The sequence below is a fragment of the Lates calcarifer genome, linkage group LG8 (genome assembly GCF_001640805.2).
Source record: "Lates calcarifer isolate ASB-BC8 linkage group LG8, TLL_Latcal_v3, whole genome shotgun sequence".
NCBI classification, from domain to species: Eukaryota; Metazoa; Chordata; class Actinopteri; family Centropomidae; genus Lates; species Lates calcarifer.
Window position 1 is genome coordinate 15,582,138 of NC_066840.1, and position 24,216 is coordinate 15,606,353.

The 24,216-nt window shown below is 41.9% G+C and overlaps 1 protein-coding gene and 1 long non-coding RNA gene across 8 annotated transcripts; one reads left to right on the forward strand and one right to left on the reverse strand.

Moving 5' to 3' along the window:
• The first annotated feature begins 610 nt into the window (after nucleotides 1-610).
• Nucleotides 611-23,960, forward strand: mcf2a (MCF.2 cell line derived transforming sequence a). Of its 7 annotated transcripts, XM_018660260.2 has the most exons (30): nucleotides 617-1,221; nucleotides 6,254-6,322; nucleotides 6,504-6,618; nucleotides 6,960-7,050; nucleotides 8,671-8,790; nucleotides 9,429-9,545; nucleotides 9,807-9,956; nucleotides 10,112-10,227; nucleotides 10,375-10,489; nucleotides 10,628-10,747; nucleotides 10,827-11,018; nucleotides 11,104-11,295; nucleotides 11,450-11,621; nucleotides 12,961-13,037; nucleotides 13,214-13,299; nucleotides 13,433-13,499; nucleotides 13,694-13,809; nucleotides 14,277-14,346; nucleotides 14,454-14,546; nucleotides 14,801-14,893; nucleotides 15,318-15,443; nucleotides 15,556-15,777; nucleotides 16,820-16,912; nucleotides 17,325-17,403; nucleotides 17,695-17,758; nucleotides 19,117-19,217; nucleotides 19,628-19,740; nucleotides 21,236-21,348; nucleotides 21,518-21,621; nucleotides 21,730-23,960. In XM_018660260.2, exons 1-30 carry the CDS (start codon nucleotides 1,107-1,109, stop codon nucleotides 21,768-21,770), a joined length of 3,342 nt encoding a protein of 1,113 aa, XP_018515776.1. In that variant the 5' UTR covers nucleotides 617-1,106; the 3' UTR covers nucleotides 21,771-23,960. The 7 variants fall into 7 exon arrangements, with proteins under 7 accessions (XP_018515780.1, XP_018515778.1, XP_018515779.1 ...); XM_051072459.1 differs by having other exon boundaries at nucleotides 616-1,221; nucleotides 21,518-23,960; XM_018660262.2 differs by lacking the exons at nucleotides 21,236-21,348; nucleotides 21,518-21,621; nucleotides 21,730-23,960 and adding an exon at nucleotides 19,387-19,495 and having other exon boundaries at nucleotides 612-1,221.
• LOC108872531 (uncharacterized) lies at nucleotides 13,918-21,652 on the reverse strand. The gene is made up of 9 exons (XR_007813686.1): nucleotides 21,504-21,652; nucleotides 21,205-21,319; nucleotides 19,596-19,737; nucleotides 19,113-19,193; nucleotides 17,673-17,751; nucleotides 17,284-17,405; nucleotides 15,035-15,092; nucleotides 14,846-14,913; nucleotides 13,918-14,337 (listed from the first exon to the last, which is right to left on the reverse strand). It is a non-coding gene; the product is annotated as an uncharacterized LOC108872531 (long non-coding RNA).
• Nucleotides 23,961-24,216: the final 256 nt, after the last annotated feature.

Below are 24,216 nucleotides of genomic sequence, written 5' to 3' on the forward strand. Positions count from 1 at the left end.
CTAAGCTGGATCAGCTGAGTGGCTGCGTATCAGGACGGCGTGCTGCTGCTCTCCCACTGCTCCATGTGTGGCCTCGCATCAAGAAAACATCAAGCACTGTGAGTCTCTGTATAGAGGAGGTTTGCACACATGTATGTGTAATATTTCTAAACTCAAAAGTCTTTACTGTTAATGAGTATGGATCCATTCAGAGTAGTTGTGGGCTGAGCAGTGGGGAGTAGAGAAAGGCTCTGTGTATCAGTATGTACACAATGACACCCTTTCATATTTGTTCTTCTGTCTGAATGTGATTGTTGTGTATTAAAGGCTGTGCTTCACATGGGCCAAACTTGTTGGCAGAGGGTGCAGTAGATTTTCATTTTCTTTTTACAAGAGCTCTATTCTCCGCAGTGTGTGCATGTACATTAAAGTAAAGCTGGAGAAAGTGGGGCCGTGAACATTGCAGCCAGACAAGCTAACAATCCAGCCCACTGTCGTGCAGTCAGCATTATACTGACGGCACAGAAAACAGCAGAAAGGGAGCATGAAGGAGTGTGGAGTGAGAGGAAAAGTTGGGAGGGAGCTGGCTGTGTGTCAGGAGTAGACTCATGGGTTCTGCTCAGTGCAGAGCTGACGCACTAAAGCTCAGAGAGACAGAGAGGGGAGGGGCCAGTGAGGGACAGACAGCAGTGGCCAGATGGAGCCCTGTTTGTTTTGGAGTAGCTGACTGCTGCTGAGAGCGGGACGGCCTGTGAGTCGGCACTAGTGTGTATGAGGGGGAGAAGCACATCACACCCAGTCTGGGCAGCAGCGGGACGGCAAACCACTGTTTTCTGCTTATGTGGACAGGTCTTCTGGTGTAGCTGTGCTGCTCAGTGTGGAGGCTCTCTATGCGGCTCAAGGTCAGGAGGATCCAGCAGCACCCTCAGGGAACCGTCCCATCTGGATTTTGGGACCCACAGAGGCTTGTGGACCTAACTTTCCCTGTTGTAGCACCCAGCCTCTGTATGTGAACACCATGGAGGGCTATAGGACTCTGAAGAGGATGTGAGGCCTGGACTTACTGTCAGTATCTCCCACGACAGTGTCGGTTCTCCTTGCCTGATCCTGTGTCGGAGCCGAGGGGAATGGGCCCAGCCTCACTGCAGGAGGAGAGAGAGCTGGAGAAAGAGTCCAAGGAGGAGATGGAGAGCTACCACTGCCTTCTGCAGGCTGGCTCTCAGCTCGAGAGCACTCTGCAGCGTGAGTACACACGATGCTGACAGCGCTCATTTAACTTCTAGTAGCCACTCTCAGGCTTTTGGATATAATGATGTGTCTGCTCTGAAACTATTTTCCATTACTGCATTTCACATTGCTCCTCTCAGCACAGTGCAGCAAACTGAAATGTACTGTAGCAGAAGTCCATTTAGTTTGATTTACAATGCTCATTTATAACTTCTGAGAACCATTACATGAGGTAACTGGAGAGCTGTACACTGTATCTTTGGTTAGTCAGTATTATTGATGTGCCAGTTCCTGCAGCTTTGCTACAACTGTGGGCCATTGCAGGGATTATGTCAGATATTTTAAGCATCACAGATGGATAGATATTTATCCATAGTAATGATTTGTAGCCTGAAAATCTGTAGACTGGGGGTTGTAGATCAGTATGGATAAAAAATGCATACTGTTGATGTCAACTAACCCATTATGGAGAAAAAATAGGGTGTTCAGAAAGTACATAACGCAGCTTTTATTATTCAGCGTATATTGTTGTGTTGTGTTTTGGATTATGAGGCTACTAAACTGTCAACACGTTATCTTAAAACCAGCAACTGAATTTAGAACAGAAAAGGGAAAGAGTTAATTATCATAAAATTGTTTTCCAACTGACTGATACATCAGTTTTGAAAAGAATCAAAAGCACTGTTACCCACACCACTGGTCAGTGATCATTCTAAAAGTGTGTCTTGCAAATGGCAGAATGAACTGGAGAATGAAGACAAGGTGATGAAGAGAAATGGCTCCTGATGTGACTGACAGTCTGACATGGAGCAGCTTCTTCCAGAGGCTAATGTGATTACTCTAGGATCTTGGCAACCTTGAGTTATTGTTTAATTTATGGACCTTTGCGTCTTTATGTCTCCTGTGGGTTTGTTGTACCTGGGATGGGGTGTGGAGCTAACAGAGAGAGCAGGATAAAGGCCACGCTCAGTTTCTATTTATACCAGGTGAAGTTTTTTTTTTTGTCTCTGTGTGAAATGTGAGCGCTGCACTCTGGGTTTGTCCTAATCTACTTACAGAGAATGCAGTGGTGAGCCTAAAGAACACACTGCTGTATGAACCAATAGCCACAGATTCATCTTTTTACTCCATGAGTAGTGATACATTATCCTTTACATAGCTCACTTTGTGCCCTCTCTGATCTGCACCTGCCAGAATATCATTCTCAACATTGTACTAAATCAGTCCAGCTCCAACATACTTTCTGTGAATGTGTGAGCTTTAGTTCATTTAAAGTGCAGGGATTTCAAAGGAAGTGTATCATTTTCACAATACTCATGACACAGAGTCTCATGACTGTGTTCATCAACAACACCCAACAGAGGACTGTACTCCCATAGGAGTAGTGTCTACATTTTGCACAGTGTTACGGTAGATACCACACAGTCTGATAAAACTATAAGACGGGAAGTGTGAATCATGACAAATCACTGAACGACAGGCTAACAGCCCATAGCACAGTAAAAGCAGAATTTTCCTCCTTCCACTGCCACTTTAACTACCCTCCAACTGTCATTTCCACAGCTGTCAGTACTCTTAAACTGACACTTTAACAGACTGCCGTCACAGCTTATGCACTTAACACCTCCTATTGGTTCAGCTACTTTCAAGACTTACATACAAAGTAATTATTTAACTGCTTACAGGGGCTTGAATGTAAAACTGAAATGTCAAATGCCTCAAGAAATGACACCTCAACTCCTTTCAGTTATTAAAAACCAGCTGACTATTAAAACCCTTTCAATATTTCAGCTTAAACTGATACTTCAACTGCTTTAAGAGCTGCAATTTAAACCACAACTGTTACACATCATATGTAAAACTACTAACATAAATTCCTTCTTCCGTAGCACAAAATACATACATCTGTGTCAAAATGTCTCTCCAAAAACTACCCCATAAAATAATAATAATTACAGTGTCACTAATGTCTCCTGACTAAACACTAGCATCAGACCAAACAGCACAGGTCACAGGTGCTCAGAGGTCTGAACATTAAAGCCATTGGGCCTACACAGCCAAAGCCGTGTGATGCTATTGTTCAAGGTTTACCACCAAGCTCTAGTTTCCACATACCCAGCCGGTGAAATTTCCAATTTCCTTTTTACCCTTTTCTATCAGAATGCAGCCACCCACCAGCCTAATCCCCTTAGCACTGAAGCTTTGTTTAGCAAAATATCTCATGACCTAAAAGCAGTATGAGGTTAGGCCTCTGTGTACTATGAACATGTTTGTATGTGTAAGAGGGGATTTCTTGCTTTCCGAGGGATTACATGTGTCTGCTTTTTTGAGTATCTGCCAAATCAGACTGACTGTATCATCCATGTTGGGTGTGTGCACTCTCTACAGTTAAAGCAGCCTGTTTTTTTTTGTTTTTTTGCTGTCATTCTGTATGATTCACTAAGGTGCGGCCCTATACCATCAACTGGTCAGCCAGTATAAAGACATATATTTTATTCCCTTTGAAAAGACCAATTGCAGTTTTTCTGCACAGAACGCCTTAGTTAATATTCAGCTTCAATGTGTTTGGGCTTTATATTATGGTGATCAAATAATATTGACTTTGTATGGCAAATGTAAAAGGAATACACACTCCTATGACTCCTGAAGCACCCCTAGATAGAACTTTGTTTTCACCTTGACGTAAAAGGCTTGTCACAGATCCTAGTAAAACCCAGCGTGTTTCAATGTTGTAAAAGAATAAAACATGAAAAAGTACAGGGGAGGTTAAAGCTTTTTGTAGGTGCTGTATGTAATGAAATCTGTGTAGATGGTTATCACTGTTTGGACAACAGAGATAAGCTCCCTACCTTCAGCTTTGTAGACTAAAAGGATTGGTCTGAGTCTGAATCTGTTTGACGGGCAGCGAATCTCAGTTTTCCATCTGCGCTGGCAAACACTGCTCTTTCTGTGTGTGTAAGAACAGAAGAGGTAAACAGAGGTTATTTGACTTTTGCCTGTGTGCACTATCCTGTATGTCACCTGGAAAGGTCATGACGCAAGCTCGACAGGAAGTGCAGCATTTCCTAAAAAAGTAAGACCACATCAAAAACCACACTGCGATTTGTGATTAAGACTTTAGTCATGATATACCTTCACTACAGGTGTTATATTTCCTTATTTTTCAAGGCATGATTGACGGAGTATGCAGAACTTTATTTGGCAGTGTTCTCAGATGCAGTCAGTCATGGGATGAGCTGCTAGTCAGGCAGAGTGGACGAGTATATCTTCAAAAACTGGAGAGTTTATAAAAAACATTGCAGTTTGCATCACAAGCTGACCTTCCTTTGATGAGGTACAGTAGAGAACTGCAGTGTGTGTGTGCTTGTGTATCTTTGCCTGTGTTTAAACATCAACTTCAGTGCAGTCAGAGCTGCTCTAATCATTTGTTTATCAGACGTTATTTACAAGATTTGAATCTTGAACATAACCCCAAGAATCACGCTCCGCTGCACACCTGACTAGTTCACGTAGTGTTTTCTATAAATAATGCTCACATATTGTGTTTACCTCAGTGGAAAATATACATTAACATGAGATTTCATCTATTCATTTAAGACTTGTCTCAATTTCCCGAGGGTCTTGTGGCATTCGGTATAAATGGTTATATAACTCTTCCAGTGTGACCGTAACTTTACCCTGCGTCTACACTGCGTGTGCAGCCATCGGTCCTGCTGTGGCCCAGCTTGGCTTGGCCTACTCTCTGTTACAGACGCACATCAAATATTTAGCAAGTGCCAGTAGAGCTCATTACTTGCTTCCCTGACAACCTGACAGACACTATTACTGCAGTCGACTCATGGAAAATGACACCTCCTTTGCGCTTCCTCTCTTTCTCTAGCTTTCTGTCATCTTTTTCTGACTGTGTTTTTCTATTGCCTGGCCCCAATTCATATTTAATGTCTGCATCCATTATGGATGAGGAAACGATGAATTGTGAGCAAATTTACTGCCCTGTTAATCTGTTGTGTAAACCATTGTATAGAGACAAAGATATTTAGTCTAGTGTGGTTTTAACAAGTGAACGCCTCAATAATGTGTGCAACTGTGTGTTCTTGTTCGGAGAGAAATTTGGAAAGTGATACTTTTATGTCTCTCTGTATAATGATATAGAATATGAGCTTGTAAGACTTTGCAACTGTAATGTAACATCAACAAATATGGATACGATCATCCACTAAATGCATTAGATTTACTGTAAATGTAATGTGAGCACGGTCAGTCTGAACATGAAGTCAGTGTGTCTGCATGCTACTCATCCAGCCTAATGATTCCTGGTTCACCAAAGGATGGATGTAAGCCTCTTTTGAACTGACTGTCCTGCAAGAGACTGCATGCATTTATTGGCCCCTCAAACTGGCACACTAATGGCAGCATGCATGAGATGTGTTGGGCCATCAGCCAGTAAACTTAACAACTACACCAACATCAGTTCAGATGCTGTACAGTAAATGCACTAATGTGCTTTAATGGTGTCATTGTCTTACTTGCACCAGATTCAGGATTTACAGAGGCCACAGCATGGTGGCATTTACAGCCATGATCATGGAACACATGCAGTAATGTTTAATAATGTAGCAGTAACATAACAGGTTCAAAATAGGCTTAGACTGGCGAAGTCTCAGTGAGCTGTGATTGTTATTTTTGGATTAAAGTTGATGGATGATATTAAGTGCAAGTTACTATCTTTAGATGCGACAACTTTCATGTCAGAAATTTGATGAGAAAGGATTCACTGTTGTTGCCGTGGTGGACATGTCATTCAGGTCATCAATTCAAAAATATACAAACTGAAAACTTTCAACTGTGTATCTCATAGAAGAAGAACCTGATGACAGTGCCATCTCAGTAGTTAATTACATTTAAGTGTGAAGAACACCAACGTCCATGTTTAAACATCATTCTGAACCCAGGGATCCTTCAGTTTAAATTTGTTGTTGTTTATATTGTTCTGTGGTGAATATTATTCTCAAACCTTAGTTGTTAAAGTCAGTGTATGTTCTTCCAGAGGTGACTGTCCCTGTGAGCATGAAGGAGGTGGGAGGCTACATAGAGAAACAGGTGGCATATCTGTCAGGTGAGGCCTTTGTGTTATTGTGTAATTTATTAAATATAACTTTGTCTTATTTGAACCTGTCCCATTCTCATCCTCCCAGCCAGTTACTGACCTCAAAGCACTTTTTTATTGAAAGCATATCTGGACATAATCTCTATGTTTTTTTTTTTTAAAAGTGATTGCTTATATCCTTTTTTCCCAGGGGGCCGCGGGGAAGACTCCAGCGTCATCATCACCCTCCCCGAATGCTCAGCTTTCAGTGACATTCCAGAGGAAGCTTTAGCCAAAGTCTTTACATACCTCACTCTCATCCCTCGGTCTGTCTTACTTCATTTATTCCTGTCTCAGTCTCTCCCTCTCTCTTTCTGCAGTGCACCAAAAGCACAGCACTTGTATTCTGAGCACAGCTGGCCTTCACTTGCTCCTAAGCTGACTATGTCAAATGTCCTACTGGTGCCCTCTGTGTCCAAACATCACTGTCCCATGAGATTAGGAAAGTTTGAATTGTATCAAGCCTGGGGCTTTTTCCCCTCATGTGTCACTGCAGTGAGTTTTAGATGATAAAGAGCTATAGTACGTTGTTGTAAAGTTGCACAGTTGACAGCACATTCCCAGACTGACATTACAGCTTTATACAATTGCCTGATTTTTCTTGCAGAACGAGGCAACCTGGAGTCAAATTTATCATCATCTTAGACCGAAGACTGGATACATGGGCGTCTATCAAAACTGCACTTGCCAGAATAGCAGTGAGTTTCATATTTCTTTTCATCAAGGACATTTGTATCTAATCAATATTCCTACTAGGCACTTTGGACATCATGTACAAGAAATGTATTCATCATTGCTTGTGAGCTACGTGACTGTGCTTACAGGCTACTGTTTTATTAATGAGCTGCTGTCCATGGTGCTGAAAACCTGGGAGATGCCGGACAGCACCCACTAAATCAAAGCGTTGTCATTTTTGCGTCATCATGAAGTTTTTTGGTGTATACTTCCAAATGGCGCATAGTCTGAAGAGTCGCCTAAACATTCTGTTTGTACTGAACGTCCCGTTGCATATTGCTGCAAATGTATGAGTAAGCAAAAACTGTGTGATGACGCGGGGTGCTGAGGAGAGGATGAGGAGAGGATGAGGAGAGGAAGGAGAGGAAGGCGGGCGGGTGGGAAACATTGCAGTCAGCGCTGCCACCCTCCGTCTGAGAGGCAGCAGGCAGCAGCAGGAGGCTGCGGCTGTGGTAAGGCAGCCGGAGGGTGCTGCATACCTTCAGCTAGGGGAACCGATTTCCGAACGGACGGGCGGGAACTTAACGTTTAACCGAGATGACTTCTAACACCATGGCTGATTGCTTTTACCGGCGGGCAGTGCCGAAGATCCGGAGGAGCCCGGTAACGAGCTGCTGATTAGTTTAATTCATCGTTTTAAGAGTTTAGGGTGAAGTTTTTGTTTGTTTATTTTTTTTTTGGGGCGGGCACGGTGAATGCGGCAGTGGCACCGGCTGCTGCTGCTGCTGCTGCTGCTGGCCAGTGTAGCACTGCGGTGGAGAACGCGCTTCTGCTTAGTCATGCAATTGGCTGTGCGTGAAACCGGACTGAAACCTAATCAGACTGATGTGTGTGCATGCGTGTTTATCCTGAAACCAGAAGCTTCATTAATCGACCTCTGTGGTCCAGGCAGGACAAGTGAATGTCACAAGTTGCGTCACATGCAACACATGCATTGCTGGTATCAGAAGTAATGATAGAATACATACAGTGCTGCAGGAGTGAGGGTGGTATAGGCTATACCTGAATCTTGCTGCAGAGTCACTGTTTGCATTCATTACACCTGCATGATGTAAGCGCGCTATAGCCCCTTTGGGAGTAAGTACAATGTAAAATTGAATTTGCTGACTTTATTTATCTTAATCTTTACTCACTGTTATAGGGTGTAGAGTTATTTACAGCTGGAATAAAATCACACCTTGACACGCGGGTGTGATGTAGCCTGTGTGTTTTAACTGAGCAGAAATTCCTACAGTCAGACAATGACCTCAAACGACCTGATGAAATGCAGCATATGACGTTTGTAAATGTTATAGAGACTGAACCTGGAGTCCATTAGGCCGACAGTAATCGCCTGAGTGACAGAGAAGTTGAGACCTGAAGTCCCCCCGTCAGATATGGAGGATAAAAGCCTGTTAATGCTTTTTCTCAGCTCTTATCTCTTCCTGTGCCAGTATGCATGTAGGAGTTTGGTCTGTGTTGGAGCTTTATGTTTTGTTTTGTGCACCACAGTGAGCTTAAATCCAAAGTTTTTGTTTTATACCGACTCATCCTCCACGTGCAGCATCATTAACATGACGGTGAACATCGTTTCCCTCCTCAAGGCTTCCTTTCCTGGGAACCTCCACCTGGTCTTGGTGCTCCGACCCACCAGCTTCTTCCACCGCACTGTTACTGACATTGGCTTTCGCTTCAGCCAAGAGGACTTCATGCTCAAGATGCCAGTAAGGCAGCTCCTCCTCAGTTACCAAACATGTCCCACATCACAACAAGGTACACCTCGTTCTTGTCACAACCCTGATCTCCATATGTGAAATGTTCTGTGGTGGACACAGTCAAAAGACACTGCAGTTTTAACTATTGGAACAGCTATAAAAATACTTGAAGTATTTCTAATATTTGTGGTGATCTTAGTACTTCATTTGTGAAGTTTTGGCAATGAAATTCTGATATCTGTTTTTTCCAAATTCACAAATTACAAGTAATGAACAATCTCTTTGCCATATGGTTCAATTGACCATTTACTTCATGTTACATATAAGAACTGCAGTTGACTACCAGCCAGCTCGGTAACACCAGCACATTTACAGAAATGTGACTAAGTATGAATACTCTTTATAAATTAAGAAATTAATTGAATAAAATAATAAAATTTACATGGGCTAATATGTTACTTTAACAGCATTAGACCTATCATTTCTACTTCAGTATATGTTACTATAAAAGAAAGCCATTGTATCTTATAAATGCTAGGAAATGATAATACGTAGGATTTGAGGAAAAATTTAACACCCCACTCTGGTATTTTGCCAACAGTACAAAGTGTTCTTTGTGAGCTCTCAGATTTTGTCTGCACCTTTAGGTGGTGATGCTGAGCTCTGTCACAGACCTGCTGCGCTACATCAATGAGAACCAGCTGACGTCAGAGTTTGGAGGCACTTTGGACTATTGTCATAGTGACTGGATTGTTTTACGAACGGTACGCTACAGATCAATTCTGAACTACACATTAATCTTCATCATCCATCATCACTTCCCTGTTACTTTCTCACCCTTATGACTGAGCCAGTATTTTTATTTTTTACCAGTTTGATAAAGCTGCCTCTTTGAGTTTTCAAGTGTGTGTGACGTTAACATGTTTTGCTGTCTCCTTCTTTTACTCTGGATACTGATAGGCTTTGTTGTTGTCAGAAATTCCACTAAGCTCTGTATATGTGTCTGTGTTTTGTTTCCACGACAGGCTATTGAAAGTTTTGCTGTAACAGTCAAAGACATAGCACAGATGCTGCAGGGCTTTGGCACTGAGCTGGCAGAGACAGAGCTGCCTGATGAGGGGAAGGCCATTGAGAGACTTCTCGAATCTCAAACTGACAAGTACAGGAAACTAAAGGTATGGTCTTAAATGTTGTTATAAGAGATTGCATTTATTAAAAGGACTGCAATTATGTTACGTTTCTGTTTTCCTAATGAAAGATCTAGTAGTGTTTTATGAAGTACTATTATGAACAATGCTCGTTTCTGATATAAACTGTCTCTGTTTGACAGGATGCAATCAGGTCAGTGTCAAAGGAGGGTCGTCATCTTCTCTCCAGCCTGGAGACTTCTGAGAAGGAGGATGACTCCCAGTGGGATGTGAAGCTGGACTGGGAGACAGTACAGAGGTAAGCGTCTTCAAGCAGCCTTTTTCTATCTTGTATTTGATCATAAATTCGATTAGTTGCTAAGAAGTGTATTCTACTGCAGAAGTGGCTGCCTCAAATTCTTTACTGAGCACACAGCTATAGCAAAGTCCCTGTGTTTTTTTACAGGCTCCTTGCCCAACTCAGAGACATGGAGTCAGCCTTTGATGGCTTCTTTGAGAAGCATCATCTGAAACTCCACCAGTACCTGCAGTTGCTCAGATATGAACATAGCTTCCAGGAGGTGAGGATTTCTAAAGGCTCAGGTTTTAATTTGGGTTGTAATGATAGTTTTTGTCTCTGTGAGCCACCAGGTTGACTTTAGGCTGTTTTTCTTTTTAGTGTGTGTGTGTGTATCTGATGGTGTGTGTTTCCTGTTTAGATGGAGTTGTGTCTGGAGCATCTGATGGCTCAGGAGAGGGAGCTGTCTGTATCTGTAGACACTCTGGCTCAGACAGAGCAGGCTCTCAAAAGACTGGACAGTCTGGAATCTAATGCACAGGTCAGTGTTTCTCGGTCAGGCTGTCAGCGTCTGTGTTAGTAATACGGCTGACTCCGTCCTTCTTGCGTGTCTCCGTCAGGAGGTGGTGGCTCGGGCTCAGATCATCATCCTTCACGGACACCAGCTATCAGCCAGCCACCACTACGCCATGGCTCTCATTATGCAGCGCTGCAACGAGCTTCGCCACTACTGTGATACACTCAATGCTGCTCTCAAGACCAAACACTCTCGTCTTCTGCACACGCACCAGCTACTGCTTTGTCTTGGGCAGGTACTGAGACATGTGTGAGACACACACACACATCAAGGGCACGCATGCATATTTATAGTGATGTGCATGTGCTCTTTTCCTTCAGGCACAAACTTGGTGTGACAATGGAGCGTATCTGCTGGCTAATCAGCTGGTGGAAAAATCCCAGTCTAAGGAGGGGGCTCAGGCTGCCTTAAAGGACATTGAGAAGCTCCTGGAGGGGATGCCGTCTCTGCTGAGTTCAGGGCCTGACATCTTGGCCATTGAATACGAGGCTGTCCTCACACCTCAGCTGCAGGTCAGATCCCACTAGTGTACAGTATGACTTTCTTGCCGTCACTTCCATGTTCATTTGTGCCACAGTATCAGTACTTTTACTGGATATTACATCAAAATTCAATGTCCTGCCTCTGCATCCTTTCTCTTTCCCCTTCCCTTTCTGTCTCTGTTAGGTCCAGATTGGGAAAACATTTGAGAAGCATGCAGCAGTGCAGCAGATGATCCAGAACCGACAGACTTCCCTGAGGAAGCTGGCCGATAAACACATTCGACCGATCCAACTGGTGGCCCCAAGGCCTGAAAACCCGCCACGCTCCAAGTCCCCGCTCTTCTCCCCCAAGCACGGTACAGCACAGACACACACATATACATAATCTTATCTCAAAGGAAAGAATCATTGTTAAAACAGAGATTTTATCACTTCATTCATGCACACTTGTGGGAAAATAATGCGTCATAGCTGATCAAACAAAATTAGTCTTTAGTTAGCTGTCCTAGATTGCAGCATATACAGTAGGCTTTTCACAAATTAACTCCCTACCCACCTTCCCCTGTTTCTCACTCCCAGTATGAGGTCTCACCCTGGCCCTCATGGCTTGGCACCAATCCCCCCCCCCCCCCAGCATCTTTCCTTTAGGCACCATGCTTAAATTAACACATCACACAGGCCTCCACAGGCCTGAGGTGTCCCTGAATGGGATCTGGGGTTAGCAGGCCTCCTTTACAAACAAGCTGGAACAGGGGTACATGGCATAATCAGTCCACTGGGATATACCTGACTGCTCTATTAGTCAGGATAGCAGCTATAGAACCACATGTGGTTCATATACATTAAAGAACCTTTCATCTCCCTCTGTGTCTCATGGGAGGTTGCACAAAGCAAGCCATATACAGTAGCACCCAATTAGCACTGTGTGTGTAATCTGGTGAGTTTTTATTTGAATGTATGTGACTGGCCGTGTCTCTGTCCAGCGGGTATATGAAAGTAAAAGGACAAATTGTCTTTTTTCTATGTCCATTCATTTCTTTAAGGCTTTGTTCTCCATGGTAGGAGGTCATACTAATGAGAGTACTAACAATTAGAGTGAGAGTGATCATGAAGCCCTCTGAGGCTCCTTCCACACCCAGGACACCAGCTATTTAAGAGAGGAGATGAAGGAAAAGGTGGTTAGCTTTGATTGATTTGATCTGGTACATGGCACATAGGCACATGAATGTATGCATACCACTGATGACTCTAACATGGCACATGCAAAGGCACAGCTCCCAGTTGAGCTTGGACTATCATGATCAACGATTCAGCTGCTAAGATCAAAAGGACAATTACAGTCGTGCCAAACTCTGTTTTAGATCTGTACATACCGGTTCCAGGCCAACCCTTTAGGAGAGGCAGCCCATTATCATTGATTATCTCAAATGTCCATCATCACTCATTTATGTTTTTTTAATTACAGAGGTATAAAAAGTATAGGTCATAGGAAGGGCAAGCAAACCCCTTTGAGGCTATCGTGGTCACACTGTGCACATGGTCATAAAAAAATAATGGTGTGTCAGTTAGTATGGGGGCTGAAATTAGCTATCTCCTCACTATGCCTCATCAGAGCATATGGAAATATACTGTGTGTGTGAATTACACTCATACTCTGATGAGCTGCTGCTGCTGCTTATGATGTGTTTTTCACAGGTGATGGTTTGAAGTTCACATTCGACCTCTCTCTGCCCGGGAAGAGAGCATCCCGTAAAAGCCCCAACTCTCGAAAAGTAAGAAAAAACAAAACATTTTATTCAAATTTTTATTTATTTCCTTCGGCTAAATGTTTATCTCATAATTTTCATATCTAATTCTTCCCATCTGGCCCAGTAAATTGTTCAGTATCATAATATTTCCTCTAAATCCAAATGGAGAAGTCAGTTTTGTCCATCTGTGGTGTGTTCAGATAGAGGTGATTCACGACTACCAGGAGAGCCGGAGCTGTGTGGCGTACAGTCTGGAGGGAGAGGACAGCCCAGATCTCTTGAAGCGGTAAGGAGGAGGCATCCGTCCACCCATCTGTCTGTCCTCAGCGCTGCTCTTGATGATGTTTACTTTGTGATTCTCTTTGTTTGGTGCTAATGATGCCCTCTGGCTCTCTCTTCTCTCTGTCTGTGTGTCACAGCCACGTGATGAGGGAACTCATAGAGACTGAGAGAATCTATGTGGAAGAGCTGCTGTCGGTGCTGCTGGTGAGAAAACACTTTTTTTTTTTTCTTTGTACTATGTCACACAGAAATACACATTGTAAATCATGCCATGTGTATGTACCCTGCATGTTGTATATTTATGTTTTTTGTTAAATAATTTATGATAATACATATTTAATTAAATATACATAAACCATATACTTCCTTAAATGTGTTGCTGTAATTAAATATTGCAGGGCTACAGGGCGGAGATGGATAACCCAGCTCTGTCAGGGCTCCTGCCCCCAATCCTGCGCAGCAAGAGAGACATCCTCTTTGGAAACATGCCGGAGATCTACAATTTTCACAGCAGGCAAGTGATCAATGACTCACATCACACATACTGTAAACCTAGTTTAACATACAAAGATGTATATATAATAATACATGCAAAAAACTGACCATTACACACAGAAGCGGGTAGAGTTAGAACAAGAATTTTATTGACACTAGTACTGTTGTTGATGGTTTGTAAGAAATTTTTAAAAATAACATTGTGCTCTAATTGGCCACCAGTGCTTATAGCTCCTCATACATGTAGAAAAAAAATTGTTATGTAGTTGTCAGCATGTACAATATACGTGTTGAGTTTTTTGTGTTGTGTCCACTGCTCTTGTCACGATTCTAGCTGTTATAACTGTTACTAAAAGAAATTAAGTGCTAGTCACAGTGAGTTCTGTAGCGAAACCCCTTGTATGTGCCACTTTATGCACTGAGGTTGATGTGTGGCTTTGAGATGTAATTCTTGGCCTTTGACCTTTGACCTTTCTGGGATTCCAGGGTCTTCCTTCAGGACCTGGAGGGATGCTTGGAGGCTCCTGAAGGTGTGGGCGCTTGTTTCCTGGAGCGGGTGAGATGATATATGTTTATGTTGTGTAGATTCTTTACATTTAGATTCTTGCACATCATCTGTCTTCATAATTTTTCAAACAAATTTCTCTTTACTGTCTCCTTCAGAAAGAGAGTTTTCAAATGTATGAATGCTACTGTCAGAATAAGCCACGCTCTGAGGCACTGTGGAGGCAATTCTCAGACTGTGCCTTCTTTCAGGTCAGTTGTGCCATAATTTCACTTTGCATCAGCGATTGAATTTTCTTTGATTTGATTGGCATCATGCAAGATATGTTTACAATATTTCAAGTACTGTAAATATTTGAATATGCATACTTTACAGTTCTAAGCTGATTAATACCACTGAGTTAGAACAAATACCTTTTCAAATTACAGTTACAGCTAAAAAAAAAAAACCTGTCTGTCATTGACAAACATTACATTCACTGTGGTTTAATTTGTCTTTTGAAAAGGAATGTCAAAAAAAGCTGGAGCACAAACTGGGTCTGGATTCCTACCTGTTGAAACCAGTCCAACGCCTCACCAAATACCAGCTGCTGCTCAAGGTTAGACAGAGAGCTGTGTTCTATCACACACATACACATATGCACATTATGTATATGAAGGCTGTTTTATATTTTCAGGGAGATTGGCCTTAAATGCACAGTTTAGATTTTGTTTTACATGAAGTGATAGGAGTTACTCACTGGTCAGCAGCAGATCTTGTAGACAGAGATATCACAGCGAGACAGGAATAAAACGGGCCTACAAACATTTTAAAGCAAAAATACAGAATTTTAGTATATTTCAAATATTTAATTTTTCTGTCAGACTTCACAGTATCATTAAAATTCAAGACAAGTTCACTGTAATTTCTTGCCACTAGAGTGCACTGTTTTACCTACTGTATTTATGTGTGATTTTGTATGAATTTGGTTGTGCATGCATTTTCCTACATGGCTGTTCTTTTGTGTATGTATGTGTTCTTAGGAGCTGCTAAAATACAGTACAGATTGTGAGGGGACTTCTGAACTACAGGGAGCACTAACAGCCATGCTGGACCTGCTCAAATCAGTCAATGACTCCATGCATCAGATAGCCATCACAGGATATGAGGTCAAACAAATCTGTAATAAACCTGGGACAAATGTGCTATAACATACATTTTACAGACAATATATTTACAACAAAGGCTTACACATAAATTCTTCCTTCCATTATTATGCAGGGTGACATTTGCGAGCTGGGCCGCGTGTTGATGCAGGGCTCGTTCAGCGTGTGGATCAGCCATAAGAAAGGTCCCACACGCATGAAGGAGCTTGCTCGCTTCAAGCCGATGCAGAGACACCTCTTCTTGTACGAGAGAGCTCTGCTCCTCTGCAAGCGGAGGGAGGAGCACGGAGACGGCTGCGACAAGACCCCCTCCTACAGCTTCAAGCACTATCTGAAGGTTGGTGTGTGTCTTTGTTTGTGTGTGTCTTTGAGGAATACACCAGTTTTTTTTTTTTTTTTTTTGGGGCCCACTGGTTAAAATATGTCATGACCATGAATACCAAAATTAAACATATGCTCTGAATGGTGCACTAATTCCAGTGCTCAGAGCTACTACATAAACATACAGTACGTAAAATTATGTTGAGTGACAGGGAGAGACTAGTGGTGTGTCAAGTGTGAGAAAATAACACCCTGTGCAGCTCCAAAGCAAAGTAATTTTAAATATAGTCATGATTGTTTTGTGCAGAACCTTTTAAATAATGCAACATATCAGAAGGGTAATCTACAGACTATTTTTGTGGGTAAAAATCTCTCACTTAAATAATCTCAGACTTGTTCTGGCTACATAAGATTGTGGTTAATAATACAGTACTCTGGCTAAATGTTCCACAGTGGGATTGCTGTGACTGTGCTGTCATTTTGACACCTGTCAAAATGATGATGATGATTTAAGTGTCCAACTCAGTTTACTCATTATAGAGTAAACAATTGCGTATTTATTATGTGGAGAACAGTGAATAAATATACAAGATAATAGTTTTGAATGCAGCCTATTTAAATGCTATGGATAAATACTGAAAGTGATTTCCTACCTCATACTTAAAAAAAAACTGAAGTTCATTACATACGATCACCTATTATCCCTCACTATGACTAACATGATCTATACCTTGGTTTTATCACTAAGTAATGGGGTTAATACTGGTGTCTGTATTGTTATCGTTTAACACATTTAAGTTGCCCAGCTGGCCTGGTGTATTCCTGTAAAACTTCTTTTGTTGTATGTGTTGATGTGCAGAGAGAGTGTCACAGCTGGTGTCACAACAGCAGCTGCTGCTGCTGCTCTTGATTTATTATTGAGGATGTGGGGAGGAAGCAGTCACACAGCGGAGGTGTGTCTGTGTCAGTGCGAATGTTTGTGTTCTGACAGGACAGATGTGTTACATGATGTAAGTCTGATGTATGAGGTGCTGTAAACAGTGTATGTCTCTTGGCAGATGACTGCTGTGGGGATCACAGAGAACGTCAAGGGAGATGTGAAAAAGTTTGAGATCTGGTACAGTGGCAGGGAGGAAGTGTATGTGGTTCAGGTAAGGAGTCTAAAGTTTAATGCCAGCATTTTAATAGCTTAGCACTTTCTTACTGTAGTGTTAAACCCTTGTAAACTAGAGCTGCAATGATTAGTTGCTAATTTAATATCAGTCAATTATCAGAAAATTAATTGACAACTATTTTGATTATCAACTATCTTTTACCTATTATTTTCAGCAGAGATGGCTTTTTAACTGTTGGTTGGACAGAACATGACATTTTAAAACATCACCTAGAACTCTGGGATATTGTAATCAGTATTTAACAACATGTTGATTTTTTTATAGACCAAACAGTTCATCAATTTAACAGCAATTACAGGTCTAAAAGAAGAATGAATGAGAAAGAAAGAATGTTGTAATGCACTCACCGTCTTGTTTAGCCTGTCGCGATGTTTCTGTTGTCTCTCAGGCTCCTACGCTGGAAGTGAAGACAGCTTGGCTCAATGAGCTGCGTAGAATCCTAACTAACCAGCAGAAGATGCTCAGAGGTCTGTGAAAGCATAAAACTAATAATGGTAAAGAGAGTCTAAGCACAAAGGCCCACTTACTAGCTAGCTTCGTAGCTTTAAACTGCTGTTTCTCAGAGAATATGAGATATGGTCAAAAGCTCTGAAATTTGTAAGTTGACCTTTGTGCTTAGATTTTCTTGCATGAAAACAATTAACATACAAGCTCAAAACTGTGGTTAATATTCAACTTAAAATCAAATGAATGCTGTCAAGAAAATATAATCCATCTTTACATTGCCTTACAATACCTTGTTGTTCCTCTTGTCACAGATGAAGCATATCATCATGGCCAAATGGTTGAACACATGCAGCTCTCTCCGCCACTCTCTGAGAGGTCAGTACCAACGGTTGTTTACAGATACAGTATTTTCAGTAGTGTGCTAAGCGCATGACTTTAGGCTATAGTTGCATAAAAACATACAAACAAACAGGCATATGCAATACACACACATGCAGTCACAGCACTACTGTCTGCTTTTGCTCAGTTTTCATATCTGATCACAGCTTGAGTGAATGTGATAATATCATTTCATGTTGCTGTGGTAGAAGGCTTTGTGTGTGTGTGTGTGTGTGTGTGTGAGAGAGAGAACAGGGGCAGGCCCCACTCTGTCCACTGCTGTCTGGTTGCCTATCCCCATTCCTCCCGTCCCCTACCTGCAGGGGCATGCGGCCGTCCAGAGGGGTTCCCAGGGGCTGTCTGCCGGGGCTGGACTTTGTCTCGCTGTCGGCTGACGTGTTTCTGTGCCTTCGTTCCCGGAGCCCCCGTCCCCGAAGCCCCCGGCAACGGCCCCGGCCGCGCCCCCGCCACCGCCCCCAGCGCCACTGACCTGCCCTAACGCTCAGTGGTAAACTCAGCCTGGCCTAGCCTGGCTCACCTCGTCTTGCCCTGGCATGACCAACCTGGGGGACCAAAAACCCAGGGTTACTGTGTTTGCATACTGATCGTCACCTGCAACCCCTTTTTATAGCCTCATTCTGGTTCATAACTGACCCCCTCCCCCCACTCACTCCCTCCCTTGTCATGTTGAGAGGCCTGCATCTCAGCAGCTCTTCCATGGTATTTCTAACATGGTATCAAAAACAACCTCTCTTACTTCTGCATCTCAAATTTGCTATTTTGCATGTAATGCAAAGGGCAAAGAAATTAAAAAGAGTTTTGGCTTCCTTCCATGAATTCTCTTAAGTTCCTCATGACAGCTGCTTTTTTAAGATGGGGCTCGTTTTTTGAGATCTAATCAGGCTACTGTAGGATTTGCTTTCGAGAAACATGATTACTCAGGATGTAATAATATAATGACCAAATCTCTAAATTTGGATCTTGATAAATCGAGACCAGATCTTCCCTTGTGTTGACACATGCGAACCCTGTGTGAACACTGTCAGTCAGCGGCCTGTGAGTCCTAATTTCCACCTTTTACAGAGAAGCTTGCACACGGCTGCTCTGTGTTCTGTCCTGCTGTCTGGCTGGTGCCTGAATGGTCATGGCTGTGTGGGAAACAACGGGACAGAGTTCTTCCTTGGCACTGATCTGGGGCCAGCTGTACTATTTCCTCCCTCTTGTGGATACAGATCAGATTCAGGAAGTGAAAGCTGACCCTAGATTGTGTAGCTGAGGATAACATCTATCCTGAGTGCATCTGCCTACTCTGTACAGTATGTGGTGACGCGTGTTGTTTTGTGTTGTTTACCTAGCAAGCAGCAGAGGGCGTCAGTGAGCTCAGAGGACACTGAGTCGGGGAAGAGCAGTCCAGACCCCCAGCCTCACTCCCCTAAACACCAGCACAACCGCAGGAGTGAGTACATCTCATTCACACATTTATGCCATAATCAGGTAGATACTTAGTAACTAAATCACAGAAAATGTTATGGGAAATGAGGCAAAGTCATATTTTCTTTGCACACTGTTGCTGATTTTCCTCGTAATCCTAAACTCATGTAGATATTTGACTTTTCCCCCCTCAGCAGTTCAGGTGTACTATGACCTGAAGAACCAGGTACATCGAGGAATTTGGGGGAAAAAGGTCCAGCTACTGAGATTAGCTTTTGATTCTACGTTCTTGTTAATTTCCCAGTAAGTGACAAAGGGGTCATTGTAATGTCAAGTCATAGTTACTAAGTATCTACATGGTGCCTTTTAGGTGAAGTGTCCTGAAGAATTTATACGTCAGTACCTGTAACAGTCATATTAATGTCTGTGTCCAAGGTTGGCCCGGAGCTCATCACTCAGTAGACATCTGCGAGGGTCTGGAGGAGTGGCCTGGAGGTCGGGACGCTTTCCACCCGTCTGACACGGAGGAGGAAGTGTTGGTGCAACTGGTGAGTGAATGTAGTTACATTGAATGCAATAAAATACATGACAATAAAGAGTAAGACCCTCCTGGCATTTTTGGCCTTTCAGTACACTTCCTGTTTGTGATTGGATGGATCAATAGTTTGTTCGCTTATGACGTTAGTAAAACGCAGCTGGACCATGAAATCACAAGAGGCTTTTAGTGAGTACAAAGAGTTGTTGTTAAAAACTGAGGAAAATGCAAGAAGTTGACCAAAAACACTGTCAATGTTCACCTGTAGTTGGGAGGAGTGGAGTCAGATAACTGATTACCGCTAATTTGGGGTTTATTTCCATGATGGAAACTGCAGACTCTACAGTACTGCACATTTGAACCTTTTAAAGTATTGTAATTTGAAAAGGTGAGACTAAACCAGTGGTTTATCTTTTTTAAAAAGAAAAAATCTAACTGACCTGATGCTTGCTTCCTGCCTCCATTTCAACCCTTGCCACCATAGGTTTTGATTCTAAGGCAGCTTCAGATAATTTTGAAGTTCAACACCTTAAATAAACACTCAAATGCACTGAGAAAATAGAGGAGGTTGTGCATTTGATCTGTGGTAAATCTGTGGTAAATTTTGAAGTCCATGGCCCAGATTAGATTAGATTAGATATATACTTTATTAATCTGCATGGGAAATTCACAAGATGAAAGACTCAATAACTTAAGTTTTAGTAACTTAATAATAAAGATGTAAATTTAAAGAGTCTGGTAAAATAGTTTAGGCTATTCAAAGACTTCTTGGTAATTCTAAGTGTGAGTTCAATTCTCACAAGTCTAAAATTAATTTTGAAGTCCAAGACTAAATGCAAATGCTTAAAGGCTCGAAGGAATAGCTGCTAAGCATTGGTTCAAGTAGCACTGGCTGTTAGGACACCTGCGTTCAGCGAATGCAGGTTCGATTCTAACCAGAATTCCAAGCTTTACTAAATTATTTAATCACTTCACTTAATTACTTAGCTAGTTTACTTAATCCCTTTGCTGCCTTTTGTTGTTTAGTTGCAGAGGTATGAACTTCCAATGCCACAAAGAAAAAACAGCTTTAACATTACAAAGTAGCCCAAGGAAACAGTTAGCTACAAAAACACTTGTTACGTTAGCATTAAGGAGTCCTAATGCTTGTGTGTAGCTACTGCACACACATTAGGCATATCGACTGCAAGGCTGAGTTGCAGCCGAGGGTTGGAGGCCACTTTGACAGCATTTTTCTTGCTTTCTCCTCCTTATTAACAACTCATTTTGGTATTTGATAAAAGCTTCTAGTGACTTCTTGGTCTGATGGATTTGACCAACAATAAACAACACAAACTGTAGGCATTTGAGACCCTGTGATAGAGAATCTAGGCCTTCATCTGCTTGACTTTTTATCTTTTTTTTTTATCTCTTTTTATCTTTTCTTTTCAAAACAGCAATATAAATAAGTCTACTATATAAATAAATCTTTACTTACTTTGTGATTGACAGTTTTCCTTTTGTGTTAGTCTCCAGGGAGATACAGGGCTTTGGCTGATTGCCTTCAAAATGGACCAGACAGCATCACCATCAAATGTGGAGACGTCATCCAACTGCAATGTGAAGACAACAGGGGACGCTGGTGAGTTTTCAGCTCTAATTGTCTCATACATATAACATACCAAACCCCTCACTAAGCTTTTCTTGCTGTTTTTATCTAATATATTTGAACCTGGCACCAAAGTGTATTCATCTAATTTCTCTCCTTGTTTGTCTCACTCTCAACTCCTTCCTCACTTTTCATCCTTCAGGCTGGTGAAAAATCTGAGTCGGCGACAAGAGGGCTTCATAGCGGCTGCCAGCCTGCAGCTGATTATAGGTGACAGCAACCGAGGACACTCCTCCAGACTAGGGGGTAAAGAAAAGACATGGACTTCCAAGATGACAATATATACTGTAATGGTGAGCTGTAGAGTTTCTTGACTTTGATTTTCTTTTTTAAAGTCTCTGTATTTTCTTGTAGACCCAGGGAACCTGAAGGCGAGAAAGCTCAGCTCCCCGTAGAGAAGAAAGCACAGAATGTGAATCTAATATTTACCTGTGGATGATGAACAGACAGAAGGAACAGATTGAGCCATAGCTGTCTCATAACTGATGCACCATCAGCCACCCACACTCCTCACTCCCTGGTGCCGTTTGCTTTCTTCAGCACAGTTCAGTCATTAAAAAGAAAGGAAAAAAAGGTGGGAATATACAGACCTGATTTTCTCCCAGGCTTTGTTTGACAATCTCCTGGGCCAGTGTTTTCTGATAGTGAGGGTGTGCGGTGGCACCAGCGCAAAGGCACAGGAACTGTTAAGCCCTCTTGGACAATCAATAGCCGATCCCTGGATCCTGATTGGTCTTCCTCTTTTCTTACTAGTGATGAGTATCTTGTCCTTCTGGCACTCCATCTGCAACACACATACAGTCAAGGATGTGAGGTTTCACAAACTGTGGACTCTGTGAAACATTTTTCAACCCATCTTCATTCCAGCTAAAACTTGAGATTACAGTGTCTCAGATTGAGAGTGCGTGCGTGTTCCTGTGTCTCTCAGTGGGTGCTGGATGGCTGCTTACCCAGGATTTGCCTGAAAACATTTCTTAAAGCAGAGACTTTTGTACATACAGTGTCATTTTTAACATTTATTGTACCTCAATGTTTCATCTTTGTGTGGTTAGTTGACATTTTCCATTGAACTACTTCACTGTATTTTTCTTACATTTCATTCCTTAAGGCAAAATTCTTCTTTACAGTCTAGGAAGTTAAAATGCCAAAATGTGCCATGCCATAATGCCTTTTTTTATTCCTGCTCTTTTGGAGTCTCTTGTATGTACTGTTTGCAAAATCAAATACTCTTCTCGCTTTAACCAGACCTCACAAATATCCAACAGGCACTTTAATAAGGTGGAAGGACAATAAGAGACAAAAAAAAAAGCCACCTTCTGTCTACTGAATGTGTTTTTTGCTTGCCGCTTTACCTCTCTTAGTGTGTATTTCCCCTTATTCATGCTGTTATTTCCTTTATTTATTCTTGAAAGTATGATACGTCTGAGAGGCTGGGGAGACATACCCCCCGCATGCAGGCAGCACTTGACGTGTCAGTGATGGTAATGTAAGACACAGGCAGACATGATGAAGACTGATGGCGACGTAGTCCTTGGAGTGTGCCGTAAACAAATCTGAGGCGCGTGCCACAGAGCACCAAACTCTGTCATTCTCCTCAGGATCTTCTGGGAGCCCCATCTGTCAGTCATAGCGTAGAGAGGGGAGAGCAAGGCAGATTAAGAGAAACAGAGGGAGAGTGAGAGAGATTATGCTCTGTGTGCCGCTCCATCACTGAGGCAGATTGTTTCCTCCTCACCATTACAGCTCAGTTAATCTCGGGTTCCGCATTAAAAGGGATCATACAGCCAACATGAAATATACCCTCTGTGTCGAACGCTTAATTAAATATTGATTGCAGACTTATATGAATTTACCACATCAAATCGAGGCCCCAGTCGGAGGGCTGCCTTTGATACGCTGTGTTTGATATGGAAATGAGTCTGGAAAGCAGCAGGGGCCGCTTCGCACTACACATTTCCTATGTTGTTAATTTATTTATTTTGCTGTCATGTTGTTCCTTCATATTGTGAGGTATCTGTGCGGCCCCGGATGAAATTACATCTCCATATATTTACAGGAGCTATGCTTGACTGCACAAAAAACACTCCCTTTTATTTTTGCCTTCTAGCTTATATGACAAAATTTGATGTTTTCTTTAACTTCAATCCAAAATGCTGCAGATTTTGCACATATTTTCCAGGCTGGAAAACAAACAAACAAAAAAACCTGCTTGAAATATTATGTATCCTGATGAGCCAAGTAGCCTAAACTTGTTGCTGAATGTTTCTTTAAGATGAAAATGCATGGCAAATGAACAATGAGCAGGTTTGTATTGTTAGACAGTCACTGTTCTAACTGCTTCTTTTTGTAAAGCTTCAGTTCTGTATTAAATAATCAAATAAAAATAAACTATTTATTGCAATATCTGTTTTGTTTTTGTAACAGAAATAATTCAGTACTTGTCCATTTTATCATGTTGACATGTTTGGCTGAAAGCTAAGGCTACTCTTTGTCATACACCCTGATTTAATCCATTATTTCTGTGTTTTTGTTTTAATGGGAGCCAACTTCTACAATAAAAATGCAGACTTTTCTCTTTTTGTGAATTTTTAGTCACATGTATTTTGAAATCTGGATTTGCTAATTCTGGGTTTCCCATTCTCTTTCTCTGCTACTGAATAACCTTTACTTGTAAGACATTTACTTACCAGCAGATGGGAATATTGTGCTTTGCTGTAACTGCACACATTCAGTGTTTTTGTAGATATGACATGAATCTGGTGTTATCGATTTAACATTAGTTTTATACAGTATAAAATACAGGCTAATATCTACCCATATATCATTTCTACCTGTGCATTT